The following is a 26,828-nucleotide window of genomic DNA, read 5'->3' on the forward strand; positions in this document are numbered from 1 at the left end:
TGATTAGCCATTGGAGGATCTGATTGGCTGTGCAGATGTTTTTTTAGCAACTCCTATCTTCGCAGCATAAGGATCTTCATAGTGTGATAGAAGGCAAGCTTTGTTATATACACACTGGGGACAAAGCCCGTTGCGTTCAGGAATACAACAGGTGCTAGATTGGGGTGGTGGATCTGTGGGTGGCCTCTCCCTCCCCACCAGGACCTGGATAGGCTGCAGGCTGGAGGCCCCCAGGCAGGTAACTCACTGGCAGGGGCAGCTCTCACACAAGCAGGGATCTGTAGCCTCTGAGTCTCGGAAGGAAGTGGAAGGAGGAGGGGGTGGTCAGGAGTGGGGGATGGAAGGCGATTGGCTGGTCGCTGTGGACAGACAGGCAAGCTGTTTGGAGGAGGAGGCACTCAGCCACCCTGACTGGGTATAGTGGGGCTTAAGCCATGAGATCAGCTCCTCCTCCTAGGCCTTACTAGAAATATTAAGTGGAACAGATTGTTTTAATACAATATATTTGTTTTCAAAGACAGCCTGTTTAAAAGACATGACCTGCATGACTTCATTCCCTGTCACTTTCTGGTAGGTTCTGCCTCTTGTGGCAACCATTTTGTGGTTGGCTTCACCTCCTGTGGCAACCATTTTGTAGTTATGCCCACTTTCCTGTATCCGAATTCCAAAGGTGTCCACAAGCATCAATTCTGATTATTATAGATAATATTACTACCGTATTTGCCGGCGTATAAGATGACTGGGTGTATAAGACGACCCCCCAACATTTCCACTCAAAATATAGAGTTTGTTACATTACATTACAGTACTATGGGCAGCTATGTCTATCCCAACTGAAGTGCACCCGGCATATAGGACAACCCCCCCCCCACTTGGAGGCATGTTTTTCAGGGGGGGAAAGTAGTCTTATACGCCAGCAAATACTGTATATTATCTGTTCCACATAATAAATTTCTGGTAAGGCCTTAGAGCTTGCACCCCCATTAAATATAAGTATTGTTAATATATTGCTTTATTTACATCCAGTTGGAGGGGTTTTTTTTAAGACAGTACAGTTGTAAACCGTTATATCCTTCTAAGCCCATTGACGTTAATAGATACCTTTTGAACATACAGAATTAAATTCCCCCGATCTCATTAGGCTTGAATCAAGATAATTACAGTGCATGAATTTAGTGGCCAATTAAGTTCAGTAACCTCTTAAAATTCAGCAGTAGAATGTACCACCTTCTCCTCCAACTAAAGAATCTAAAATCAAAACATTTTAAAAGCTTTCTATCCTGAAAACACTTCCTGGAGAAGCATACAAAGTATATTTGCTTTGTAGTTTCACAATTTGTACTATGCAATCTGGCCTAATCTGGGATTTTATTTTATTTTATTGCAATTTAGATTTTTGCATGCATACCGATGCTTTGTATTCTTCATTTCACTGTTTTTGTTTGCGTCTTACTGTGTTATTGTTCTTTGTAGATTTCCCTAGTGAATAACTTTTTGAAGTATGGCCTGAATGAACTTAAATTGTGTTTCCGTGTACGACTCACCAAGTACCTTTATGAACAGTATCTTCAGTAAGTGATTAGTATTTTTCATGTTCAATAACTTAATGTTAAACTAAAATAATAACATAAAATTCAAACACCCATAAGCCATGTGCTAAAGTGTTTTAGTACTATTTATGAGTTTTAAATTGACAATGAAGTAAAATTGCCTAAACTGCTGATTTCTTGGCCTTTTAGGACTTACACTTACTACAAAATGGGGAATTTAGATAACAGAATAGCTAATCCTGATCAGCTGCTTACACAAGATGTAGAAAAGTTTTGTAACAGTATAGTAGATCTATATTCAAACCTTAGCAAGGTAAGTTTTCCTTTTTAATAAACTTTTCTTTTTATAAACAGTTTCTCATTTTTTATTAAACATTAATTAAGCGTCAAGGGATGGCATATATTGAAAACTGAAATATAAAGCATGACTTAAATGGGGAAGATGAAAATCTCCTCATACAAAGTGTTTGCCCCTAAGCCTGGATCCAGGTCATTAGACCATCTATAATGACCTGAATCAGCCATGTCAAAGAGGAGCTCAGCCTGTATGTTGGCATTGCATGACAAAATGGTCTTCAGTATCCATCATCTACTACAGATATTACAGTTAAGTTTCTCAAAGTGCAGCCCTAAGTAGAGTTGCACCCTTCTAAGTCTGTTTTTGACTAACAGGCTCTAGAAGGGATGTCTCCATTTGAGTTGCACTGATATTCTTGCAAGCACAGTCATTGCTTAAAGCATCTTGTCCATGAAACCACATCTCGGCTGTGTGATATGCTTCCCAAATGTTGCTCTCCTGTTGCGACCCTGGTAGACTTCTCAGTTAAAGATCAGGGTCAAATATTCTAATTGTAATTGTATATTGAGCAGCAGACATTTGTGAATATTGACTAGGTAAGTGATAGGCCTTACTGTCATAGCTTAGTTGGTCATATCAATTAGTCTTACAAATAGAAACAAAATGTGTTCATTTGCTGCTAGAGAGTTCTGATTCACTTATTGTAGCATTGTACTATCAAGGTTGTGTTGGGTTCATTGCAGAACATAATAGCTGGTTAATGAAAAAGTACCAACTTGAAGGGTTTTCTTTAACTGTGTACTATCCTTTATCTGAAGTGTAATATATAATCTTTTCTTGCAGCCATTTTTGGATATTGTTCTATATATCTTCAAGCTAACCAGTTCAATAGGAGCGCAGGTAAAATCACATGTTTGTTATGCCATAGAATGGTTTGGAATATGGACTCAAACTGTCTGATATGAGGGATATATTATCAGGGAACTGTGGTAGCAGGGCCAAGTGGGGTGGAGGCATGCTGGCATTGTGTCTGCACACCCCTTGCTCCCATCTGACATGCCCTTCCATTTAACATCAATGAAGTACCGGCACAAGGAGAACCTTGCCAGGCCCTCTGCAGCCCAATAGTTCCCCCCTACCTGACCTTAGTCAAATCTCAAATGTTCAATAAAAAAGAGCGCTTAAATGATTGAAATTGTGGGAGGGGGGAAAGAAGAGCTTAGCTCTGCCATTTTGAGAGCACAACAAAACAATCTTTTTTTTTAAGTTGGTAATAAGCTTGTCCTAGTCTCATTTCTTTCCTTTCCTATATATTTGCAGGGTCCTACTATCATGATGGCCTACTTGATTTTTTCAGGATTTTTCCTTACACATTTAAGAAGACCCACGGGTAAGATGACTGTCGCAGAACAAAAATATGAAGGAGAGTACAGATATGTCAATTCACGGCTCATTACAAACAGGTATGGGCTTGTTTGAAGTCAAACTGTAAATAAAGTCATGAATATTTATAGAGAACTGAGATTAGTTCACAGGTTTTGTTTTTGATTTTTAAAAACGTTACCTGCTAAGAGTCTTTACAGTATGACCGGATAAAAATTAAAAAATCCAAGTTGGCTAGCTGGCATATTAATGGAAGATTTTGCCAGGAAATTCAGTGCTGTGAACCAGATGCAAGTACATAGGCTTAGGATAACAGGATTTATTCTAGAAAAAGATGCTGAAATAACGATGCACATATTCCTGACCTTTAAATTTTTGTAATTGCTTATCTGTTCTAAATGGTAAGAATATTGGGTTAGATCCTATGCTCTTATGTCAACACGGCTGCTGGTAGGAAGTGTGAATTTTTCACTGCCCCCTCCTTGTCACAGCCACCCATAGCTATTGCATGAATTTTGTAGCTCTCTGAACATGGCTTTGCTGGTGTTTGCTTGAAGTTGATAGAGAAAACTAGTGCAGAATACTGGTTAGAGTGTCAAATTAGGATTCGGGAGACCCAGATTTCAATCCCCACTCTGCCCTGGAAGCTTGTTGGGTGACCTTGACGTTGGGTGACCTCATATACTCGGCCTCCTAATGTTGTTATGAGGACCCCCCTCTGAGAAATAATCTACCTCTACCTCTCAACGGGAGAATTCCTGGAAGGGCTAAAAGAGGCAGTGGTACACCCGTTGCTTGAAAAAACCATCTCTGGACCTGCAAGAGCCTGTCAAATACCACCCATCTTGCACTTAGGATTTATTGGGAAAATGGTTGAAAAGGCTGTCATGAACCAGATATCAACATTCCTGGAGGAAGCTTCAGTCCTAGACCCATCCCAGTTAGGTTTCGGGCCTGGCCATGGGGTAGAAACAGTGTTATTCACCCTGATGGACAATCTCCGTAACCAGCGGGACCAAGGTGGGTCAGCGCTGCTTGTGCTACTAGACCTCTCAGCAGTGTTTGACACAAGTGACCATGAGTTTTTAGCTCACCGCCTCACCAACACCGGGATACAGGAGTCAGCCCTCCAGTGGCTAATCTCCTTTCTCCAGGAGAGAGACTATCATGCTGCCACCAGCTCACATTTGGAGTCCCGCAGGGAGAAGTCCTCTCTGATCTTATTTAACATCTTCATGTGCAGTTTTGCCCAACTGGTGCAGAAGTTCAGGCTGGGATGTAGAAAACACCTAGACTCTCCTCCAGAAGCATTAGCCAGGTGCCTGGAAACTGTGATAAGGTGGCTCAAGCAGAGTGAAGCTGAACCCTTCAAAGATGGAGGCCGGAAGGGTCCAAGCAAAGAAGCATGCTTGCCCACCCTGGATGATGTACAGCTACCAGTGGCTGGCTGCGCCGGGAACTTGGGCGTGATCCTTGATGCCTCCCTCACAAGAGTAGTGTGGCTGTCATTCTACTACCTACATGAAGCCAAACTACTAGTGCCCTACTTAGCCCCGGAACACCTGGCCACAGTGATCCAAATGACAGTCACCTGTAGACTAGACTTCTGCAACTTGCTGTACGCAGGCCTACCCTTAACCTTGATCTCAAAAGTACAGTTGGTTCAGAATGCAGCGAACAGGGTCCTCACAGCATCACCATGGAGGTCCCACGTTCAGCCCTTTCTCCAATAACTGCACAGGCTACCAGTTGAATTCCAGATCAGACTTAAGGTTTTGGTAATCACCTTTAAGGCCATGTGTGGTCTGGACCTAGTGTACCTGTGGGACCACCTCTCTCCCTATACCCCTCAGAGAGCTTTACACTTTGCTACCTCCAACTGGGTGGTGATCCCTGGCCCCAAGGAAGCTCATCTGACCACAACCAGGGCCAGAGCCTTCTCTGTCCTGGCCCCCACCTGATGGAATGAGCTCTCAGAGGAGATCAGGGTCCTGCCGGAGCTAGATCAATTCCACAGGGCCTGCAAAAGGGAGCTCTTCCACCAGGCATTTGGTTGAGGGTGACCAAAACTAACAACACCTATGGGGGCCCCTGAACTCCTTCCTATGAAGTAGACACCCTGAACTGACCAGCCATGGGACTGTTAAAATGCTGATGTTGTTAAACCCTGTTCTCTCTGTCATCACTGATACTCATTTGACATTGTTACCAAGTTATACTGTATCGTTCTTTATTTCCCATATTCCATGTAAACTACCCTGAGCCACAGTGGAGGGCAGTATATAAATATAAGAAAATAAATAAATGAGGATAAAATGGAGAGCAGAATTATGCAAGCCGCTTTGAGTCTCTGTTGGTGAGAAAGACAAGATATAAATGTAGTAACTAATTTGGCACTTGCAAGAGGCTGTTGGAGGAAGTCAGGAAAAATCCACTTGTTTCTTAATCCGTTAGTCTGTTACAATCTACTGGATCTCCCATTCTGTAAAAATATAAAATATAAAAACCAGCTTCCAGTACTTTTACAGGTCTGATATCTAATTTACAGATGTTGCAGAATTAAGTGATGCAATCCTGAGGTGGTGGAGTGGGCTGCATAGTTTAATGCTTCAAGGGATCATGTTTTCCCTATGTAAGGGGAGGGGGGGTACAGTGAGGGTCATTGTGTGGTGGCTGAGGGTTGGAGTGTCAGGCTAGAACTGGGAGACCCAGATTGAATCCCTAGTTCGTCACGGAAGTTCACTGGGCCAGTTACACATTCTCACCCTAACCTATTCACAGGGTTGCTGCCAGGATAAAATGGAGGAGAGGAGTCCCCATCAGGGAGAAAGTTGGGATATGAATGAAGAAAATTGTTAAAATAAGTAGTAAATTAGAATAAAGGTATAGGTTCTAGCTCCAAGTCAGTTTACACCTTGCTGTTCTAGTTTCCATTATTTTAATAAGGGAACACTCAGTTATAAGGTGGAAAAGGTTCTTTATAACATGGGTTGGGGCTACCTCACTTTGTAGATTAGGCCTTGTTATGTTCGTCAAAGACAAATATACATATTAAACATTATATACTTTTTTCATAGTGAAGAAATTGCTTTTTATAATGGGAATCAAAGGGAACAACAGACAATTCACAAGACATTTCGCAAACTGGTAAGTCAGTAAAAATGCCTTCTATTGGTACAAAAACAATTTAGCAAGGAGGGTTGTGCTAAACAATTGGAATTGCAGTAGGGTTTTCTCCGGTTGTGTAACAGGCTGCAGTGATATACATATGTGTGAGGGAAAGCAGGAGAAATACTTGAGTGTTTAGATCAGGGGTAGTCAACCTGTGGTCCTCCAGATGCCCATGAACTACAGTTCCCATTTGCTGGCCGGAGCTCATGGGAATTGTAGTCTATGGGCATCTGGAGGACCACAGGTTGACTACCCCTGATTTAGATGATCCTGGATCAAAGGGCAGAACTCTGCAGATCTACTCATTGACCATGAATTTCTGCCAAACAGTAGTAAGCTGTGACGTCTAGCAAAATGGTAAGTGGAAGGAGGGTGCAAAAACTGTCCTTTTGTTACTTTTCTTCTTTGAACATTTCTTTCTTCCATTTTTGTAACTCTGGCTGGATGTCAACTTAGTTTGCAAGAAGTATGGCCTAGATAAAAGGGGTAGAGTGGGGAGCTGGAGGCAGAGTAAGGAATTATACCTTCTTCTTTCCCCTTGGGCATCAATGCTTGTTCTGAAGTCTTGGGATCTGATGTCATCACAGATTTATTTGTTTGTTTGTTTGGATTTATATACCGCCCATTCTGTACTCTGAATCTTAATGCTTATTGAAAAATGAACGTCTGCCCTCTGAAAGTGAAGATTGCACTCTGATATGCAACAACTGCGGGGGGGGGGTAACCCTTATTGAGCTTTGTAGGGTCTTCTAAGTATATACATACTAAAACGGTATTCAAGTGGGGAGCCATGTTGACCTGAAGTAGCAGAACAAATGACAAGACCACATACCTAAGTAGAGAGTGGGGCACAGTATTATTATGCTGTGAGAGCCAGCGTGGTATGGTGGCTAAGAGCGGGAGCCTCTAATTTGGAGAGCTAGTTTTAATTCTCCTCTTCCACATGCAGCCAACTGGATAACCTTAAGCTAATTACAGTTCCCTCAGAGCTCTCTCAGCCCCACCTGCCTCATAGGGTGTCTGTTGTGAGGAGAGGAAGAGAAGGTGACTAAGTTGCTTTGAGACTCCATTGGTGAAAAGTAGGGTACCAAAAACCAACTCTTCTTCTTCATCTATCATGTATGTGGTCTTGTAACTCCCAATTCATTGTTTTACACCTTGAATAAAAATGTAGTTGATCTTAAGGTACCACTTGTTTTGATATATAAAGTAGGCTGTGATTTTAATTTATTTCATAAACTTCTTTAAAAAAATTGAGAACTTTAGATCTGTATCTTTTTAGGCACAATGAATGATGTCCTCCCAATGATATCCTTACTTTAAGTAATTCATAAGCCAGCCACTGTCATGTACCTTCTTGTTTGATGTTAGTTTTCCATTTCCTTTTGTTAAATACTAAATCTCAGACTATTTCTTGCCTTGATTTCCTTCCTTTTATAGCCAAATTCTTTTATGATGTGTCTCAAAAGCTGATAAATTGATTGTAGTATGAGCTTTTCTAATTAAAAGACTGGTTCCTGTAATAGACGTCTGTCTCCTAAATCTGATAATAAATCTGATAGCTTTTAATACACCATGAGACTCTGAGCTATTAGACTGTTGCAGCATAATCATGGCTACATGAGAAATCACATGGTTTTAGAGATATGCAATAAACAGAAGTACTGTTTTCATAAACATTGTAAGGATATGTTATTCAAAAAGAATTGTATTGCACTCAGTGTATCTGACTTTTCCATTTGCTTTCCTGAGGTTCAAGTGGTTATTTTTAGGGTATTGACAAGGACTAGTGGGACTTGGGAGCCCAAAGAGGCCTGTGGGATTTGTATTGCCCACTCTTGCTAAGTAGTGTCTTGTACTTCATTTTCTGTAAATGCATGCTTACATTTTAAGTGATTATTTGAGAATCAGGCTTGCTCTTCAGAAGTGTGAATTTGTCATTGAGTGTTTCGATATAATTACCAACTCTTGTCTTCCACTAGGTGGAGCACTTGCACAACTTCATTTTCTTCCGGTTTACCATGGGATTTATAGATACCATCATTGCCAAATGTAAGCATGGACAAATACTTATCCTGGATTCTTTAGGCTGATCCTGCATTGAGCAGGGGGTTGGACTAGATGGCCTGTTTGGCCCTTTCGAATTCTATGATTCCACCTGTGGGTGCTTCCAGAAGACCGCACAGAAAGGAGGCTCACAACCCAGCTTGTTGGGCTTTGCCATCAGTCTATAGACCCCAACCCAAAGGCTGAAGGCCTCTGTTTTAATGTATCTTAAAAATCATAATCACTTTGCACCCAACTGTCTCTTCTTGTGTTTTTTTTTTTTTCATGTTGTAGATCTTGCTACAGTAGTTGGTTATCTTGTTGTTAGCCGCCCTTTTTTGAACCATGCTCACCCCCGCCATCTGAACAGTACCCATGCAGAGCTTCTGGAAGTAAGTACTATGCTCCTGAAATGAGTTCATATATAGAGGGTGGCAGGTCGTCTGGTAGTTCACTCATGGGCAATCCTGTATCTTGTTATTTTAAGGATTACTATCAAAGTGGAAGAATGTTACTAAGGATGTCCCAGGCACTGGGAAGGATAGTTCTGGCAGGTCGTGAAATGACGCGATTGGCTGGGTAAGATTAAATATATACACTTACTAGCCTTAAGCCCTCATTTATTCTCTGTCAATGTTCCATATCTGCAGTAATTCTCAAGATTCAGTAACTTATATAGAAGTTCCTGCTATTTTGCCTGCTATATGATTCTCATCTGGGCCTCTTTTTGACTTTCCTTAATTACCTTGAAATGCATGTCTGCTGTTATATTTGAACTTTAACAAGACTTGGGTGCTAGTTCATTGAAAAAGGGCTTGGTCTTTGTATATTGTCTGATTAAGATAGATAATCTTCCATATGCTTTTAATTTAGAGTACTTGCAGGGCACTTGACCAATTACATTAATGCTGCAGGGAACAATGTTTCAAGATTCTTAAGTCTCACTGTGTAAATGTGAATTCCTTGCAGCACCATGTCTTCCAGTACTTTGAGTTATTTTTTCCCACTGAAGCATATAGTATAATGGTTAAAGAACATTTCTTACTGTCTTTTCATTTTAATGAGTTGACTTTAATTTCAGTTTCACAGCTCGAATTACAGAATTAATGCAAGTACTGAAGGACTTGAACAGTGGCAAATACAAGCGTACCATGTTAGCACAAGAAAAGGGTAACTAACAAGCTTATGGCATGTATTTTACTCAAGGCACACGTTCTTGTCATTCTCTAATGTTTGTGTTTGTTTTTAATTTAAGATACAGAAATAGTGCAAGCTGTCCCCTTGATTCCTGGCGCTGGAAAAATTGTCATAGCAGATAACATTATCAAGTATGTGTACTAGACTTTTTCTTTTTTAGACTTCTTAAATTAAGCTGAACGGAAGCCTTTCAAACTTTGTTTTTAATTCAGTGGTCACAGTGTATAAGCAGGAGCTTCAAAATGCCCCATATTTTGTAACAAAAGAGCACACACTAAAATAACATCAAAGTTAACCCTTAATCTAAATTAAGGGTATCTGCAGGCCTCAGTGTAACCTTTCCATAACATTGATTAATCAGTTATAGGTGTTGCCCTGTCTGAAACCCAAGAGCTTTTTCTTCTAGCACACATCTTTACAGCAAAAGTAAAATAAATATGGAATAAGTCCGTGTTTTCCTAGATTAATGGTCAACTAGAGTGGTCTAGACACAAAGGAGTTGTGTTTCTTTACAGTTCTCTTTATCCAATCTAGAGTATTTGGCTAGATATATTTTCCTCCCCAGTTCTGTTCAATGTGTCATTCCTGGGAACAGAAGTGACCTACAAGATGCTAGAAGGATCCTCTTGATTCCCACTCTGTAGAACTGAGTTTCATAACTGGCTGAGTAGAACCCACTGCCATGCTTGTTTTACTTTCTAGTATGGTTATATCACAAGCCTCTTGAATTTGTTTTATTTGTGCAATAGGAGCCTGTTCTTCCAGTAATAATGGTGATATGTCCAATTTTCTTGCAGGTTTGATCATGTTCCATTAGCAACACCAAACGGCGATATATTAATCAAAAACCTCAACTTCGAGGTACGTTTATGACAAGCACTATTCCATTCCAAATACAAGCCCTGTTCGCAAGTTACAGTGAATGCCTATGAAATCCATGTACTAAAAAATAAGATAAGAAGCTGCTGCTCTTAAGCACTACACCAAGGAATCAAGAAATCAATCAAATTTAAAACTGCAACACTAAAAAGTACTTCCTAGGAAAATCCCACCATATGTTGAGTCATGATCATACCATATAAAAAGATGACTGTCCTTCTGCCAAAGTGCCGAGCCTCTGATTGTCCCTCACTGGTGGACACCTCCCCAATAGGGTGATGGCAGTCCCCCACTGAGGGCCAATCAGAGGCTCTTCCCCACCCTGCTCCTCCTTCTCCATGTCACTTCCCGGTACATGGCACGAGGAGGAAAAACCAGCAGGAGGTAAGATTGGGGAGCTAAGGATGGTTGTCCAGCTGCACTGCACTGTGGCCACACTGCGCTCACCAGCCTCCTGGCTGCCAGTAGGGAAGGGAGGCCCATCCAGGTATGCTCCACAAAGGCTGCCTCACACTCCCTGGCCTCCTTGCTCCCAGGAAGATGGGGAAGGCCTTCCAGGCATGCTCTGTCACACTTGCCTTGCACTCCTGGCTGCTGGGAGGGTAGGAAGGGCTATCCAACTGTGCTCCGCTATGGCCACGTCATGCTCCCATGCCTCCTTGCCACCAGGAGATCTCAGGTCATCCAACCCAGCTCACTGGCTGGTCCTTCCTGCTCTATGGGAGCAAAAGCAGGAGGGCTCCTGCAGAGCACAGTGACCCAGCCAGCAAGTTTCGCCACCCTGCTCTGCAGGAGCCCTCCTCCGCTTCTACAGCCCCTTTTCAAAATGGGCTTTGCTACTAGTCTTATTATGTGTAAAGCTGAATGTGTCATTTAAACCCCACATTTATCTAGTTAGTGGTCCCCAGTTTATTTTGTAAATTGAATGTGCCTTGGCTCTTTGTTATGTATGTGTATATGAACATATATAATCTCCAGTAGGTTGATATAAAATATCCATTAGAATATTTCTCAGTAAAATACAGCTGACCAACAACTTGTATGGTTAAGTAATATTTTATGGTCTTCATTTTAAAAATTACGGTACAGTTCAGGGGTTCCTTAACAAAGTTTTGGACACACTACTTTCTCTGGATTGCATCAAAGTACTAATGAAATATGAAACTTTTTATTATCCACATAATCCCATAAATCATAGAGAACAATTTTGAACATCATCTGATGTAAATGAATGTATTCTATGAGTCAGACAGCTGAATCCTAAAGATGCTTGAACAGAAGTCATATTATGATGGGATATTTCTCGGAAGTATTTTTAGGGTTGCAGTTTTCATTTTATTGCTTTCTTGATTCCTTGGTGTGTAGTGGCTAAGAGTGGCAACTTCTGATCTGGAGAGCTGGGTTTGATTTCCCACTCCACCTTATGCAGTGTGCTGGGTGACTTTGGACTAGTCACAGTCCTATTAGAACTGTTCTCATAGAGCTGTCTGAGCTCTGTCCCCTCACCTACCTCACAGGGTGGGGAGAATTTTAATTTTCTTGTTTTTTTAATTTTAATTTTCAATATAGAAATAAAACTAATACAAACAAAATTATGAAATATAAACTACAAAGCTATTATAAAATATTATACAAGCTCAAAATTAATTTATGATTCTAGAAAAAGCATTTCATTTTTCAAATTTATTAGATATTTGGCCATGTAGTAGACAAATTTTCTGACCAATGCTTTTTTGGGATTATGTTCTTCTGATTCTGGCCCAAAGTTAGCCATGCAGATGTACCAGCATTAACAGCAAATTCACAAAAACCTTTAGAAGGGAATTCCACATGATTTAACAACAACAAAAAAGCCTTTAGGGGATTCCTTGTTTATTACAGCTCTATCTTAATACTTTTTAAATTTCATTGGACATTAAATTAGAAAAAAAAGAATTTAAACCAATGCTTACAAATACAGATTAGATTATAGAAAAGGGAATCATCTGACTGTCATACAGGTTATGATTAGAAGGCACATGAGACAGCATTTTGCTGAATTTACAGGTACATTGTTTTGCATTCCAGAAAGACAGGATAGAAAACTAATAAGAAGACAACCCTTAAAAGTTATTGATTAGTTAACGAATGGAAATCATCTGGTGTTCTTAACTCTCCTTTTGAATGTTTCCATTTCACAATAGAGAAACTAATTTAGTAGCAAAATACATGCTTCAAGCTTTGCCACATGTGTACTGAGCAGATGCTTGCAGTTCTTCATTTAGAAATATTTTTAAATGCTTGTTTCTTTGATTTTATTATTCCCAGGTAAGGTCAGGTGCCAATGTCTTGATTTGTGGTCCAAATGGATGTGGAAAGAGTTCACTGTTTCGTGTTCTTGGCGAGGTAAGTAGATAGAAGTGTAAGAATGTTGACAGCAACAAAGTCACAACTTCCCACATCCTTACGATTTTTTTTCTTATTGCAGCTGTGGCCTCTTTTTGGGGGCTGTTTAACTAAACCTGAGAGAGGAAAGCTGTTTTATGTACCCCAGGTAAAGAAAATCACCTATTCACCTATATTTTGTGTGCTTCAATTTTTCAAACACTCCTGATCCCCCCCCTGTATTTTAATTTTTAGAGACCATATATGACCCTTGGAACATTAAGAGACCAAGTAATATATCCAGATGCTCCAGAAGACCAGAAAAAGAAAGGCATATCTGACCAGGTGAAATACCTTTATTTGTGTGTGTGTTTTATTACATTTATATACTGTCCTCCCTTGTAGCTGAGGGCGGTTTACAGTGAAGGATTTGTAGTACAGTACAAAGAAAGCATCTTGAACCTTATAACATTACAAGCAGTAGAGTTTATAAATTTTTAACTGTAAAACCTTTAAAATTTACAACTCTGCAACTAAGTAATTTTTTAACTATAGCTCTAGATTCAGTTCTTTTAGGAGTGTTTGCAATTGGTAATAGGAGGGACCTCTGGGCTCTATTTGGTGGCTGTTTCTTTGGCCTTGACCAAAGGCTTGGTGGAAGGACTCCATTTTATAGGCCCTGCAGAATTTTTTAAACTCCAGCTGGGCCTTGATCTCTTCTGGCAGCTCATTCCATTAAGTGGGGCCCAGGACTGAAAAAGTCCTGGCTCTGGTCAAGCCCAGAAAAGCCTCCTTAGGGCCAGGGACCACCAGCTTGCTGCTGTTTGTAGAACACAGTGCTTGGGGGGGGGGGCATAGGTAAAGAGGCAGTCCCTCAGGTAGTCAGGGCCCTGAATACATTTGGTCACTGCTAAAAAATTTCCACATTGTGTACTTGTGTGTACTTGTAGAGCAGAAGGAAAGACTAGATTTGTTATAAACTTAAACACATAAACTTGGGTAGTCTTCAGGAATGTCTATTAATAGTATTAAAAAGTCCTGCTGGATCAGATCAAAAGTCCATCTAGCTCAGCGTTGTGTTTCTTTTTTTAGTGGCTAGTTTTATGTTTGTCCTCCTCCCACCCTAACAACTTATATTTAGAGTTATAATACTCTCAAAAACCCATGCTTTGATAAATATTTGGAATTGTTATTTTCCACAAGGTTTCTTTTATGGAAGGCACTGGACAATCTAAAAACATTACCACATCAAGCAGCTACATACATAAACCTGTTAATCTGTATTTATTTACAGGTACTAAAGGAGTACTTGGACAATGTTCAGTTGGGTCAGATCCTGGAGCGTGAAGGAGGCTGGGACAGTGTTCAGGACTGGATGGATGTGCTCAGTGGAGGAGAAAAACAGAGAATGGCGGTATGTCTTCATTAAGAGTATCACTTATCAGATGCCTGTATTTCTGACTCTGCTTTTAAGATGAAGTTGGTTGACAGTTGAAATAAAATGTTTGGGCAGTGTTTTTAAGGGAACAGCCTCCATAATCCTAAAACAACGATAAACATTGATTGAGAACTGTTCTCTATCAAAAGGTAAAATAAGGAATATATCTAGTATGTGCCTCAAAATTAATGGATTTTTTACTACTATGTTTACAGTGGTGTCACAAGTGAACAATATGAACACTGCTGTGCTTATAAGAGTAAGAGAATGGGTTTATATTTGTATAGTGATGCACTGTTGCAATCTCTTTCATGTAACAATAATATAATAGGGGAATGAAATCATCCATCTGGTATATGTGTAGTCTTTGTGTGGTCTTTTGTATCTCAGAAGTTGTTTTTTGTAAGGCTGCCTTCAGTGCTTCAGTATTTACTTTTGCATTACAGATGGCCAGGCTATTTTACCATAAGCCTCAGTTTGCTATTCTGGATGAATGTACGAGTGCTGTCAGCGTTGACGTAGAAGGATACATCTACAGCCATTGCCGTAAAGTATGCATGCATGCGTTCTCTTATTCAAAATACGTTGGCTGTTCAGTGTCAGCTTAAGTTATAACATAAAAAAGCAACAACATTTGTCAGTGAAAGCTATGATAGCCTTATGTTTATATGAGAACTGAAAAAATATTTGAAATAGTTTTTAATAACTCTTTAATGTCTACAGGAAAAAAGTGTGGTTTGTTACTTCTGCTTTCAGTCCCATTTTCTCCTGTCCTATTTTTATCCCCCCCCCCCCAAGCATTCACATTTCTGAAAATTGCAAGGGGGTAAAGATGTTTTCCAAAATGCTTATTCAGAATTCACACCACTTGAATGCTGTCACATAGCACAAGATCCCTTGAGTTCAAGAAAGTTCTCTCACGGAAATTTTTCTACATCTTTAAAAGAGGGCCAAATTTAACACTCATAAATCCTAATATTCAATGAGAAAGGTTTTTAAGACTCTCCCATTACAATCAGTGGGACTTAAAAGTTGCTTTGATTCAATATAAAAGATATCTTAAAAATTGTTTTATTTATTTATTTATTTTATATCATATTTATATACCACCCTCCCCGAAGGCTCAGGGCGGTTTACATGAAACAACAAAATAGTACAGGTAACATCATTCAAGTAACAGTAAGGTAAACTCAATGTAAGGATTTTTAGGCAGAATATTGTTGAAAGAGAAGTAAAATAGGAGCACAGTGGCACATAAAGAACTGTCAATCTATTCTAGCATAGCCTTTCATAAATAAGTAACTGTACTGCACATCAGATGAACTGAGCTCTGATTCTGAGAGCCAGTTTGGTGTAGTGGTTAGGAGTGCGGATTTCTAATCTGGTGAGCCGGGTTCGATTCTGCCCTCCCCCACATGCAGCCAGCTGGGTGACCTTGGGCTCGCCATGGCACTGATAAATCTGTTCTGTCCAGGCAGTGATATCAGGGCTCTCTCAGCCTCACCCACCTCACAGGGTGTCTGTTGTGGGGAGAGGGAAGGGAAGGTGACTGTAAGCCGCTTTGAGCCTCCTTCGGGGAGAGAAATGCAGCATATAAGAACTAACTTAGGTAGTCTTTAAGGTACCATTGGACTCCTGTTTTATTGTGCTGATATGAATGAACATGGTTGCCTGTCTGGAGTAGTTATCATTCCTTATCTATTTTGTCGTACTTTAGGTTGGCATCACTCTCTTCACTGTATCTCACAGAAAGTCTCTTTGGAAGCACCATGATGTAAGACTTATTGATTATACTTTTTCTCTGTAAAGTCCATACATGTTTGAATTCTTATTGTCATAACCTTTGTGTGTGTGTGATTAATGTGGAGGCGGTGGGCAAAATCCAATGAACTGCTGAGGTCCAGTTGAATTTGGATACTCTTTGAATACACACTGCATTTGAAATTCCCCAGTTGTCATGTAGTGGGTAGGGAGAGGTGCTGCTATTGTGATCAAAAGAAGTCTAATTATTTCTTTCAGGCCGAAATTCCTGCTTGTTTTTTGCTTGGTAATGCCGTAGTTGCAATTAAGTAAAACTGAAGCTTTAAATTAAATGTCCTTTCTTAACTTGCCACTGCATAAATCTTCCCAGAACCTCATTTTTAAATCTGAGGTAAAGAAAATTCATCTCTGCCTTTAACTACTCTACCTTTAACTGTTTTAATAATAAGTTGGATACACAGTTTAAGTGGAAGCTAAGGTAATGTCCGTGTTGTCTCGCAAAGCAGGCCACGCAATAGCCTGCAAATACCACCAGATGGCGATAAACATACAGTATTAGAGAGAGAGATTCAGATGGGTAGCCCTGTTGATTTGAAGCAGAACAACGTTTGAGTCCTGTGGCACTTTTAAGACCAACAAAGTTTTATTACCAAATATCTGAAGGAATGTGCTTGCACACAAATGCTTATATCTTGAATGAAACTTGGTTGGTGCCACTAGACTCAAGCATTATTATTATAGTGTACTCTAAAAAGGAATGTGCTGAGGTGTAGTTATGAATTTCTCTGTACCAGGTATTCCTATCCTAGTTGGTCTTCTGGGCACGATTGCAGTTTTAAGAACAAACAGGTTGCTGGAACAAAATGACTGCCATCGGGTTGTACAAAATGGCTGTCACTAAGGCAGGGCCGAATCACAGAACTGACACGAGGTTCTGAGCCAGGTGGAGGTAGCTGTTTCCAAATGGGTCCTCCCTGCAGGCAACAAGCATTGCTGAACTCCAATGAAATGAATGAAAACCAGGATTGTTCTCTAAAGCAGGGGTAGTCAACCTGTGGTCCTCATGGGAATTGTAGTCAATTGACATCTGGAGGACCCCTGCTCTAAAGAGCCAGTAAGTGGGCACAGTGCCAACATACACCAGTGCTGCAGATTGTCTTTATTTAATTTTTTTAAATGTATATTTCAACTTTTAGCCTGCCACTTCCCTGATAAAAACTACATAAAACCCCCTAACGGTCCCAACAGTAATTTGTCCAGCAGTGAAAAACCCCTACCCCACCCTCCAGACAATAGCTCCTGCCTAGAGGGGATGGGGGAGGGTTAAGGCTGATGACCTGGCTCCACCTGGGGTGGGGGCAAGATCTTCCCACCCTGGCCTCATCCAAAGACCTAGTGGAAGAGCTCTGTTTTACAGGCCCTGCAAAACTGTGATAGCTCCATCAGAACCCTCAGCTCTCCTGGGAGCTCATTCGACCAGGTTTTGGGGCCAGGACCAAAACAATTCAAGGCCATGCTAACTTTCCTCAGCCCGGGGATTTCCAATAAATTTGCACTCACAGAGCGACTAAACTAAGAAAGTAGTCTTTTAAAAAACAGATTAACTAATTTATATTTTTTGCCCTCCTTAGTATTACCTTCATATGGATGGAAGAGGAAATTATGAGTTCAAGAAGATTACTGAAGAAACAATTGAATTTGGTTCTTAAAAACACATCCATCCTCATCCTTCAACAGTGGCTGATAACAGCATGTAGAAAGACAAGCAACATTGTGACATAACAGACAGAGCTACTCGGTTCTTTCTTTAAGCAGATTTACTAGGAATAGGATAATCCAAAACAAGATGTTGAGGCATTTACTATGATGTAGGATATTACTAATTTGTGTATATGTTGGTTTAATTATTAATATGTACTAAGAATGCCCTTATTCTTGTGGTTTTTTGAAACCTGCCTAAATTAAATTGGGCTTAAATTACTTTATTAACTTTGATTCATCCTGGATGAAAATGTTCTGAAGTCAGCTAATTTGACTTCTATTTGACCTGTTTCCTCTGGGGGAAGAACCCTGTTAAAATTTAGGGTTTCTGCCACCTCTGTTCCCAGTACAGTGTATGTGAATTTTTATGTCATGTTCTGATGTATGAATTCATTGTGCTAGATATCATGCTTTTTGCAGGTTGGTACAAGGGTATCCTACTGCAGCATCAAACAGGGCAATGAGCCTTTCCTTTTGCCAAGGTTCTGGTGGAGCTCTGCTTGCAGTAGTTCTGAATTTAGGAGAAGAGCAAACCCCATATGTGTATTGTGGGGGGTCCTGTGTTTTTTTTTTTTTCTTTGCACAACTTCCTGCTGCTGCTTTGGTCTGATCCTTCCATTATCTTACTCACCTTAGGCTGGTGGTTTTTTATGTTTAGGAATTGAGGCTGTAGGTTTCTCATCTGGGTGTGGTCTGATCTGTTTGAAAGCCCTGGGAAACTCTGAAGGAGGTTTTGTTTCATCCTAAAATGTCCACAAAATGTCAAAGTCAATTTGCCATATGTGGGTGAGACTTGCTCACTGAATATTTTTCTTTCTCTCTTTGGAATGCTGGATGGTAGCTGCTGAAAGCCTTTCAGAGTTGATAAAGGATTTCTTTTTTTCTTCACTGTTACCACTTAATGCCCTCCATACACAAACGGTTCCCAAAAAGGTATGATGTAATTGCACATTTGATGCATGTCAGCTAGTCACCCTGTGGAAGAGATTTTTTTATGAAGTATTGCTTTTCTGTAGAAGCAGCTATTGTTTCCACTAGTAATTACACAAAATTGTTGCTTAGAGGTAGTCTTGTAGGCGAGTCTAAGAAGACAGTGGCTGGCTAGTCTGTCTGTAGGATGAAGTGCCAGTCACCTTTATAAAAATGGCAGAAAACCCCTACAGAACTGTCAAGATCTGATGGCTGCATGATTTTTGCCCATGTCATGTAATGCTGAAATGCACTACATGAAGGCAATGCACTACATATGCAAATAAATGTGATGGCTGTCCGTTTTCCCCCTGTAAAAACCAGTATTCATGTCCAGTGATGTTAATACCTTCCGTTTTGTTCTAAGTTTTCTCTCTTTTTAAATTTTCTAAATGTGAACCAGCTAATAGGGTGGGGTCCTCCATCTGCCTCCAAAATAGTGCTTCAGTCCAGCATTATAAATGCCATTGATTTCTTATGTGCTTTGTACAAAATAACCAATGGATAGCTGCAGCAGGGGAACTATATGTAAATCGTAACAACTAATTTGAGCTCATTTAATTTGTACATCACTTTTTTCATTCTTGTAAAACTGGTTTTGAGTTTTTTTTAATCAGATTTAACAGATAGTTTTTGGAAGATTTTTGTACTAGCCTGGGCATACTTACAGAGGAATCATACATCAAAGCCACATCAAAAAGCAGCACCGTAAGCAAATTGGCTAGCACAGTTTCATCTCCAATGCTCATCTAATTTCAGAGACAAATGTGGCTCACAGCAGACTTTTGTGATTCTGGGTTTTTCATATAACCTCTGTCTCGGACATTAATGGCTCTCTTAGAGAAAGCAGACTATCTCAAATATAAATGTTTTTAAGGAACAGCTATAATTTTTTTAGAGTGGGAAAATGCTGCTTTTTAAATATTTGTAATTTTTCTCCCCAATAAAATTGTGATAGTAGACCTAAGTCTTTTTTTTTTAAGAATGTTGTATTTTTGTCAATAACTAGCAGAAAACATCATTTATTTGTATAGCATCATTTGGAAAAAGCCCAGAATTGTTGCAGTTCAAGACCTATAATACTGAATGCCAAAGGTGTTTATTTAACCTGTTAAAACAGTGCAAATCAACTTCAGAAGTCACTGAGAAGAGACTAGTTCATGGACTAAAGCATTTGACAGCAAATTGAGACATGTTGGGTGCCCTGAGGCCAGGCAATTTGTAACATCTCTGATTGCAGTATTCTTATTTATATTTTGAGCTTACCAGAATTCACTGACTTCGTAAAGCAGTCAGGATGTGAATACCAAGTAAAACTTGAGCAGTGCTTAAGGGGAGTAATGTTTAAGTTCATGTTATTTCATGAGGAAATTTTGCAGAGGTGGTGCAGAGTGATTTTTTTTCAAAAGTGGTTCCACTATGAACTTTTGCTGTGGCCTCGTAAATTGGTTGCTATTATCCTGGTTTCTTAAACTGGAAATTGTGGGTGACGGGAAAGATGGTGATAGTGAAGAATCACTGTGTCTCATATAGAACAACCTGATGGTAACAGTTGCAATGGCTATCATTTCAACAGTGGGGAAGTAATTGCTGTACTTTAAATGGCTTTTGGGCACAATATAAATGTAAGATTTTTCTATACAAGTGCCTCTGGAATAATAAATCTGAGATAAACACCTTTTGTAGTAGTTTTCTTTAAGTGGAGTCATACATAATGTTCCAAGCAGGGCAGCCTGCCAACAGATGTTGGATCAGTCAAGGTCTCATTCTGATGACGGCGACCCGAATGGAAAATGACAAAGTAGCATATCTGTCACAAGTAACAGTCCCTCTTGAACTACCAAAATGTGGAAAATATATTCATTATCATATCAGTCTTTATTGGTATCAACCAAACAAATATATTGTGATATGTAATAAAATGTGCCAAAATCATCCAAGCTCAAACTCAAGTTTGCAATAGATTATTGGCATGTTTAAACAGAGTCAGGTAGAGAAATCGAGCCATGGTTTTGGTTGTCTGGGGATTTTGATCACACAGTAGTTGTTGAGCCAATGCGACAGAACAGGCTTTCTTAACCAGGGGTTCGTGGTGCCCTGAGGTTTCTTGACAGACCTGGAAGGATTTCACAATTGGATGGGAATTAATGAACATTTATTGGGTGATATGACCCTGGTCATGTTGACCCGCACCCTTTCCCACAATGGGCAGTGATGGGCATGGAAGGTGTGGGAAGGGAATGGGTCCCAGGTGGGCATGCACATAGCTATGCTTCCCAACCATATTATGCACAATTATGCAATTTCTGGGCTTCTAAAACCTGGATTGTGTTTCAGGTGTTTCTCAACAGTAAGTTGAAAGAGGCTGCCATAGAATCACAGATGTCTGCTTCCCTCGTTAAACACTTTATGATATGCTCTCTGGTGGTTATGTCACTCAATGTAGCCTCAAAGGGAACGTTGAGATATTGGCCTTTGGTTACAGCAGCTGTTGGTAGATTTAAATGTGCCAACATAAAATTTTGTTTCGGTGAGGGCGATGTTAATAAGGAAAAGTATTCTGGAGTCCTCCCAGCCAATGGGTTAAAAAAAATTTTTTTTATGGGAAAGCATGTTTTACATGCTCTAGCTCAGTGGTCCCCAACCTTTTTATCACCGGGGACCACTCAACACTTGACAATTTTACTGAGGCCCGGTGTGTGTGTGTGTGTGTGTGGGGGGGGGGGTAGTTTACTCCTCTACTCTCAACCACTGCCCTAACGCTCTCTGATCGTTATGGTAATGTTTAAACATCCCTTCAAAATAAGATACAGACACGCCACAACAATGAACATAAGGAACATTTTATTTTCATGGAAATTTTAACTCATGACAATAACAAATCAATGGGAACCCTGAGCTTGTTTCTCTGTAACGAGATAGTCCCATCTGGGAGTGATGGGAGACAATGACACCCAAAGTGTGTTGTAAAGGGCTGGGGGGGATGAAGTAAAGGGCCGGGGGGGCGTCCTTCGCGGCCCACCTCCAATTAGTCGACGGACCACATGTGGTCCACAGCCCACAGGTTGGGGATCGCTACTCTAGCTACTAAAGTTTGATAGTCTATGTTGCTGGGTGATACTGTAAACTTGTCTTGATTTTCCAAGTATTCCGGAGGAAGGGCAATGGTTTTCAGTTTATTAATAATCACCTCGGACCAGGGAGGGAGCAAATTGTGATTTAACATACAATAAACTTCCTGATGGAGCTCTAAAATTTAGTTGCAGAATTTAAAAATTCAAAGCCAAGTTTGAGAGGCAAATTGTGTGCCCAAACAAATTGTTGAGTAAGAGACACTTGTGGGTAGACTAACATGTAAAAAAGAAGATTGAACCCTCTCCATATCAGAGGTAATGATAAATATTTTTTTAAGTTAAAATTCTCTTAAGTTCTAGCACAGTAATCATGCAGGGGTTGGAGCAGTTGGAATCTTTGTTGTTTTTAAACATCTATAGCTGTACTTGAACCAAGTATGCTATAAAAACCACAGCAGCTGTGCTGATCTTAGGGCTAATCCTGCATTGAGCAGGGGGTTGGACTAGATGGCCTGTATGGCCCCTTCCAACTCTATGATTCTATGATCTATGGGCCTGCTCCAGAGCCTGTTTTGTCCCATATCCACATTCTGGTTTACCATCCCTTCCTAAAAAGGAAGAGGAGAAGCTGGTCTGGAGGATCAGGTTGGGAGGGGCACACACTGCAAGTGCTTTGCTGTCCCACTGTGGATGAAAACTTTTGGTCAATGAACATGGACTGAGCATCAGGGAGCATCAGTGGACACAGCAAGGAAGCAAGTTTATGATGTGTGCAGATCTGCAAATGAATGGCATGGCTAAAATGATTTGTGAAGGTATATAAGTATCTCTCGGAATTATTAGATTTAGCAGCTGGATAGGTATGGGTATTGAGCAATGTGCCTTTTTATTTTATGATGAACACAACATATTGTAAATGTGATATGAATTTTTTCATTTACACGTTCTTCAGATTCTTACTGCAGGTTTTTATTTTTCCCATGTACTGTCCCATACTTCATGAAGCCATTCCTCCATACTTATTAATTTCTTATGTCTCCAATTTTGTCCTGCTGTTAACAAATTTCTTGTAAGCTCCTTTTCTTTTATAATGTTACCACAATATTCTAAGAAATATATTTGGAATATTTTGGGTGTATTTTCCCTATCATCTAATGTCTAAAATAATTGAATGTTTGGACATAAATGCATCAGATATGGATGATTGTATCTGCATATATATTTTCATAGAGTTTCCAGTTGATTCATTCATGGCGTTGGGCCTACCTGGACCCTTGTGATTGTTAGGTGTGTGTGTGTTTTTTTAATGTAAACAAGCAGTTTTCCTTTCCCACACTGCTGAAATTTCAGTCTTTAAAATCAACTTTTAAAATTAAACTACTGCATATTTATACACATGATTTCACTGGAAAGGATGAGAAGCTCTCATGTGCTTTGGATACGTTCTTTTGTTCATGTACCACTTAGCCAATGATGCAGACCTACTTGCTGTATTCTTGGAAGGATTAACTGAATTGCTTTTCAATGATGTAAGCATTCTAGCTGGGCCTTGCTGAATTATGCTCTTCGTGTTGCATTGGCACATAAAAGCTACCTATGAATTACAGTTCCCTTACCATATTGGGATATTGAAAAACAGCTGGGGAGGGCCAGTCTGGGGAAGTACACCCTGGATTTTATCAACTTATCAGACTGGAAATGCAGATCCTTAAGCAGCTGGTAGAATTAAGCCAAGAATTGCCTACTGAATTAGAATAACCTTTTAAAAATAACAAACTCTTAAAATTCTACTAGTGCCTCTTCTGGACCCAAAATACCTAGCACAGTGATCCATGCAACATCACCTCCAGACTAGATAACTGTAACTCTACACAGGCCTCCCCTTGTCCCTGATCTGGAAATTACAGCTGGTCCAGAATGCAGTGGCCAGGGTCCTCACAAGGAACCCATTGAAAGCTTACGTTTGACCTATTCTCCAGCAGCTGTACTGGTTACCAGTTAAGTTCTGGATCAAGTTCAAGATGCTGGTTTTAACCTTTAAGGCCTTATGTTATCTGGAACCTGCATATTCTTAGGGACTGCCTCTCTGAATATACTCCCCCCCCCCCGGAAGAGCACATCACTCTGCTAGTGCCAATCTGCTAGTGATCCCCGGCCCCAGAGAGAGGTGTCTGGCCTTGATTTCAGAGCCAGCTCCAATGAACTGCCAGCTGAGATCCAGGCCCTATTGGAATTGTTGAAGTTCCAAGTAGCCTGTAAAACAAGGCTAAGCACCTATTGTCATCTGCACTGGCCCCCTTCCACCTCTTCCTCTCCTTGCTACCTGAGCTGAGGTGAGACTTTACCCTATCCCTCCTCTTTGGCACTTGTGCTGGGCAACATATGAATTTTCCCTATCTTCCTTGAGGAAGAGTTCTGAAGAACTTGAAAGTTTGCACAGTAATAATAAAAGTCATTGGTTTTAGAATTGAGGTAGGAGTCAGTGTGTTTGTATTGTAGAGTGGGTAGATCATTCAGGGGATTTGCACATCCAGGGACTTGATATTAACTTTAAACATATACAATTAATATTTACATTTACATAGCAGAGAGTAAGTCCCTGACAGAGAAAAGGGAGTAGCAGGTAAAAGACGTTTGCTAGCTCAGGCTATCAGCTCCGGGCTGCTTCATCCTTAGCCTAGGGGGTGGGATGTGTCCGGCTGTTAGAATAAGGCCAATCAGGGTGCAGCCAGTTTTGCCCTGATTGGCCCTACCCCTGCAGCTCCCGCCCTCTGTCCCTGGACTCTAGCCTCTTTGCTCTCAGACGCCTCAGTGCCTGGAGCTAGCAGCAGGTAAGGGGAGAGGGCCCTGGGCAAAAGATCGTGGTGGAGGACCTCCTAATGAGGGCCTCCCGCCCTGCTAGGCTGGGCCTGCTGACAAGGGCCTCCCAGCCTGCTGACTGCTTGTTTAGAACTGCTAAGGAGCTCTGTCTTGGCCCTGCTAAGGAGCTGCCCAGCCCCCGCACGCCCCACTTGATCTGGCTGCAAGCTGCCACCCAAGGCCACCTTAAGCTGCCTGGTCAGGGGCCAGGGGAGGCGACCCTTTCAAGTCCCGTTCTTTGGAACGGGCTTTGAAGCTAGTTTTTATATATGTTTTACAGTTACTAGTAACTTTCCTCTGTAAATGGCCTTTAAAACAACACAGTATGACCAGCACACTATTTGCATATGTGTTGCTTTTCTGTTGTGAGCCATGTAAATTTGGTTCTGTGTTGAAATGTGCAGCAAATATCTGCATACTGGTGTTATGAGTAGGATGCTAACTCTAGGATAAGAAAGTGCTGGAGATTTAGGGTGGAACCTGGAGGTCAGGTTTGGGGTGGGGAGGGGAGGTACCCCAGTGAATTCTAATTTCATAAAATCCACTTTCCAAAGCAGAAATTTTCTCCAGGGGAACTAATCTCTGCAGTCTGGAAATCTGTTATACTCTTGAGAGATCTTGAGGCCCCCCTGGAGGCTGGCAACCTCCAAGGATGGCCTTGGCCTCAAAAACCTGTTTTGATCCTCAGGACTGCTAGTTGGCCCCTGTGAAAAGTATGCTGGAGTAAATGGACTATTGGTCAGATCCAGTGGACACATCTTATCTTATGTAAGTACATATTTGGAATTGTTCCAAGTCCCTGATGTGTTTATTTTTCCATCCACAAGCAATAGTAATTGCCAAATACCAGGGGGACTGGGAGGCAGAGCCACCTAATACTTCCTATTTGCATCTTTCTCTCCTAATTAGTTTTGGCTGGGGACATCAGGCATTGAGTTCTTCTCCCTCACGGCCCAACATTTGCAGGCGAATATTAACAAAGGGAAGGGTTCCCTTTTGGGAACAATATCCTAGGAGAGGGAAGCAACTTTTCTTTGAGTAGTGCCAAACAAGTTCTCTGTATCTTGGCTACTCTCTTGCTTTGCCCGAACAGCATAACCGAGGAGTACCTTGAGAGTTTGGTTTTGACAATGTCTTGTTGCCAAGTCCCTTTAGATTTGTAAAAAAGCAGATACGTTATTTAACAATTAGAGAAGTGGCTAGGCCAATTGTGAAACTTCCCTTGGGAGGTTCATCTTCGTAGCTTCTGTGCAGGCACACATGGGACTGTGCTTTCTCAGGCCTGCCACAGAGAAGCTAGCAAGCTTTTTACAGTTGTTTCTAGATCCCTCTCCCACCTCAGAGGAAGTTGATTTTCCCACCCAAAAAAACACATGATGGGGTAGGGGAGATCACTTTTCTCTCAGTTCTCTTTTTGGCACCTTTGCAAGAGGACTGCCTTCAGCAAGCTGAATACGAACAGTGACTTCTGAGGTAAATTTTGCAGGGAAGAAATCACTGCTCTGAGCTTATAGCTTTGTTGAAGAAGTCCCAGGAGCTAGAAAGGCCCCAAATGACAAGCATACGGTTGGTCTCCAATGTCTCATAGAAGGCCACAATGGTCTTGCCAGGCCTGCTGGCAGCTGACTCCCAAAGCCTGGGAAGGGAGAGCAGCATGTCGGAGGTTATTTACATCATGGTTACCTATCCCCACGACATTCCCTCTGCAATGAGGAGGTTGGATCAAACATGAATGCTACCTTGGATCCAGCCATTGACACCAACCTCCAGTATCAGGTTTAGATGGAAGTGGTCCTGTTGTCCCAGGATTGGTATAGCTTCCCAAACCTTGGAGTCCAAGGATGGCAGTTAACAAGGGATCAGAGCTCAGTCCTGAAAGTCCATTGATGCGAATCCCAAACAACACCCCAGGGGAACCTTCGTGTCTTCAGCCATGGAAGACTTCATACATTATTCAGAGCAGATAATTAGAATGGCCAAAGCTCTGAACCTGTACTGAATCCACTGACCCCATCATGGAGAATTTATTTAGTCCAGAGTCTAGTCCAGTGTTTCTCCCCTTTATTCAGGGAGTACAG

At 40.9% G+C, this 26,828-nt stretch overlaps 2 protein-coding genes across 2 annotated transcripts in view; both read left to right on the forward strand.

Annotated features, from left to right (window-relative positions):
* ABCD3 (ATP binding cassette subfamily D member 3) overlaps positions 1–20,495 on the forward strand; it is a 41,604-nt gene extending 21,109 nt beyond the window's left edge. Inside the window, exons 6-23 of the mRNA XM_077332947.1 lie at positions 1,474–1,571; positions 1,740–1,863; positions 2,692–2,748; positions 3,169–3,311; positions 6,309–6,378; positions 8,385–8,454; positions 8,743–8,840; positions 8,936–9,027; positions 9,530–9,618; positions 9,704–9,776; positions 10,443–10,506; positions 12,832–12,909; positions 12,992–13,057; positions 13,144–13,233; positions 14,183–14,302; positions 14,773–14,877; positions 16,044–16,100; positions 17,719–20,495. Of these exons, the coding sequence (XP_077189062.1) occupies positions 1,474–1,571; positions 1,740–1,863; positions 2,692–2,748; positions 3,169–3,311; positions 6,309–6,378; positions 8,385–8,454; positions 8,743–8,840; positions 8,936–9,027; positions 9,530–9,618; positions 9,704–9,776; positions 10,443–10,506; positions 12,832–12,909; positions 12,992–13,057; positions 13,144–13,233; positions 14,183–14,302; positions 14,773–14,877; positions 16,044–16,100; positions 17,719–17,796 (1,572 nt within the window). The 3' untranslated portion in view covers positions 17,797–20,495. The remainder of the gene's footprint in view (positions 1–1,473; positions 1,572–1,739; positions 1,864–2,691; positions 2,749–3,168; positions 3,312–6,308; positions 6,379–8,384; positions 8,455–8,742; positions 8,841–8,935; positions 9,028–9,529; positions 9,619–9,703; positions 9,777–10,442; positions 10,507–12,831; positions 12,910–12,991; positions 13,058–13,143; positions 13,234–14,182; positions 14,303–14,772; positions 14,878–16,043; positions 16,101–17,718) is intronic.
* Positions 20,496–25,445: 4,950 nt separating this feature from the next.
* SLC44A3 (solute carrier family 44 member 3) overlaps positions 25,446–26,828 on the forward strand; it is a 133,616-nt gene continuing 132,233 nt past the window's right edge. The window contains exon 1 of the mRNA XM_077332951.1: positions 25,446–25,518. The gene's annotated coding sequence lies outside the window, so the exon portion shown is untranslated. The remainder of the gene's footprint in view (positions 25,519–26,828) is intronic.

Source organism: Paroedura picta, chromosome 4 (genome assembly GCF_049243985.1).
Source record: "Paroedura picta isolate Pp20150507F chromosome 4, Ppicta_v3.0, whole genome shotgun sequence".
NCBI classification, from domain to species: domain Eukaryota; kingdom Metazoa; phylum Chordata; class Lepidosauria; order Squamata; family Gekkonidae; genus Paroedura; species Paroedura picta.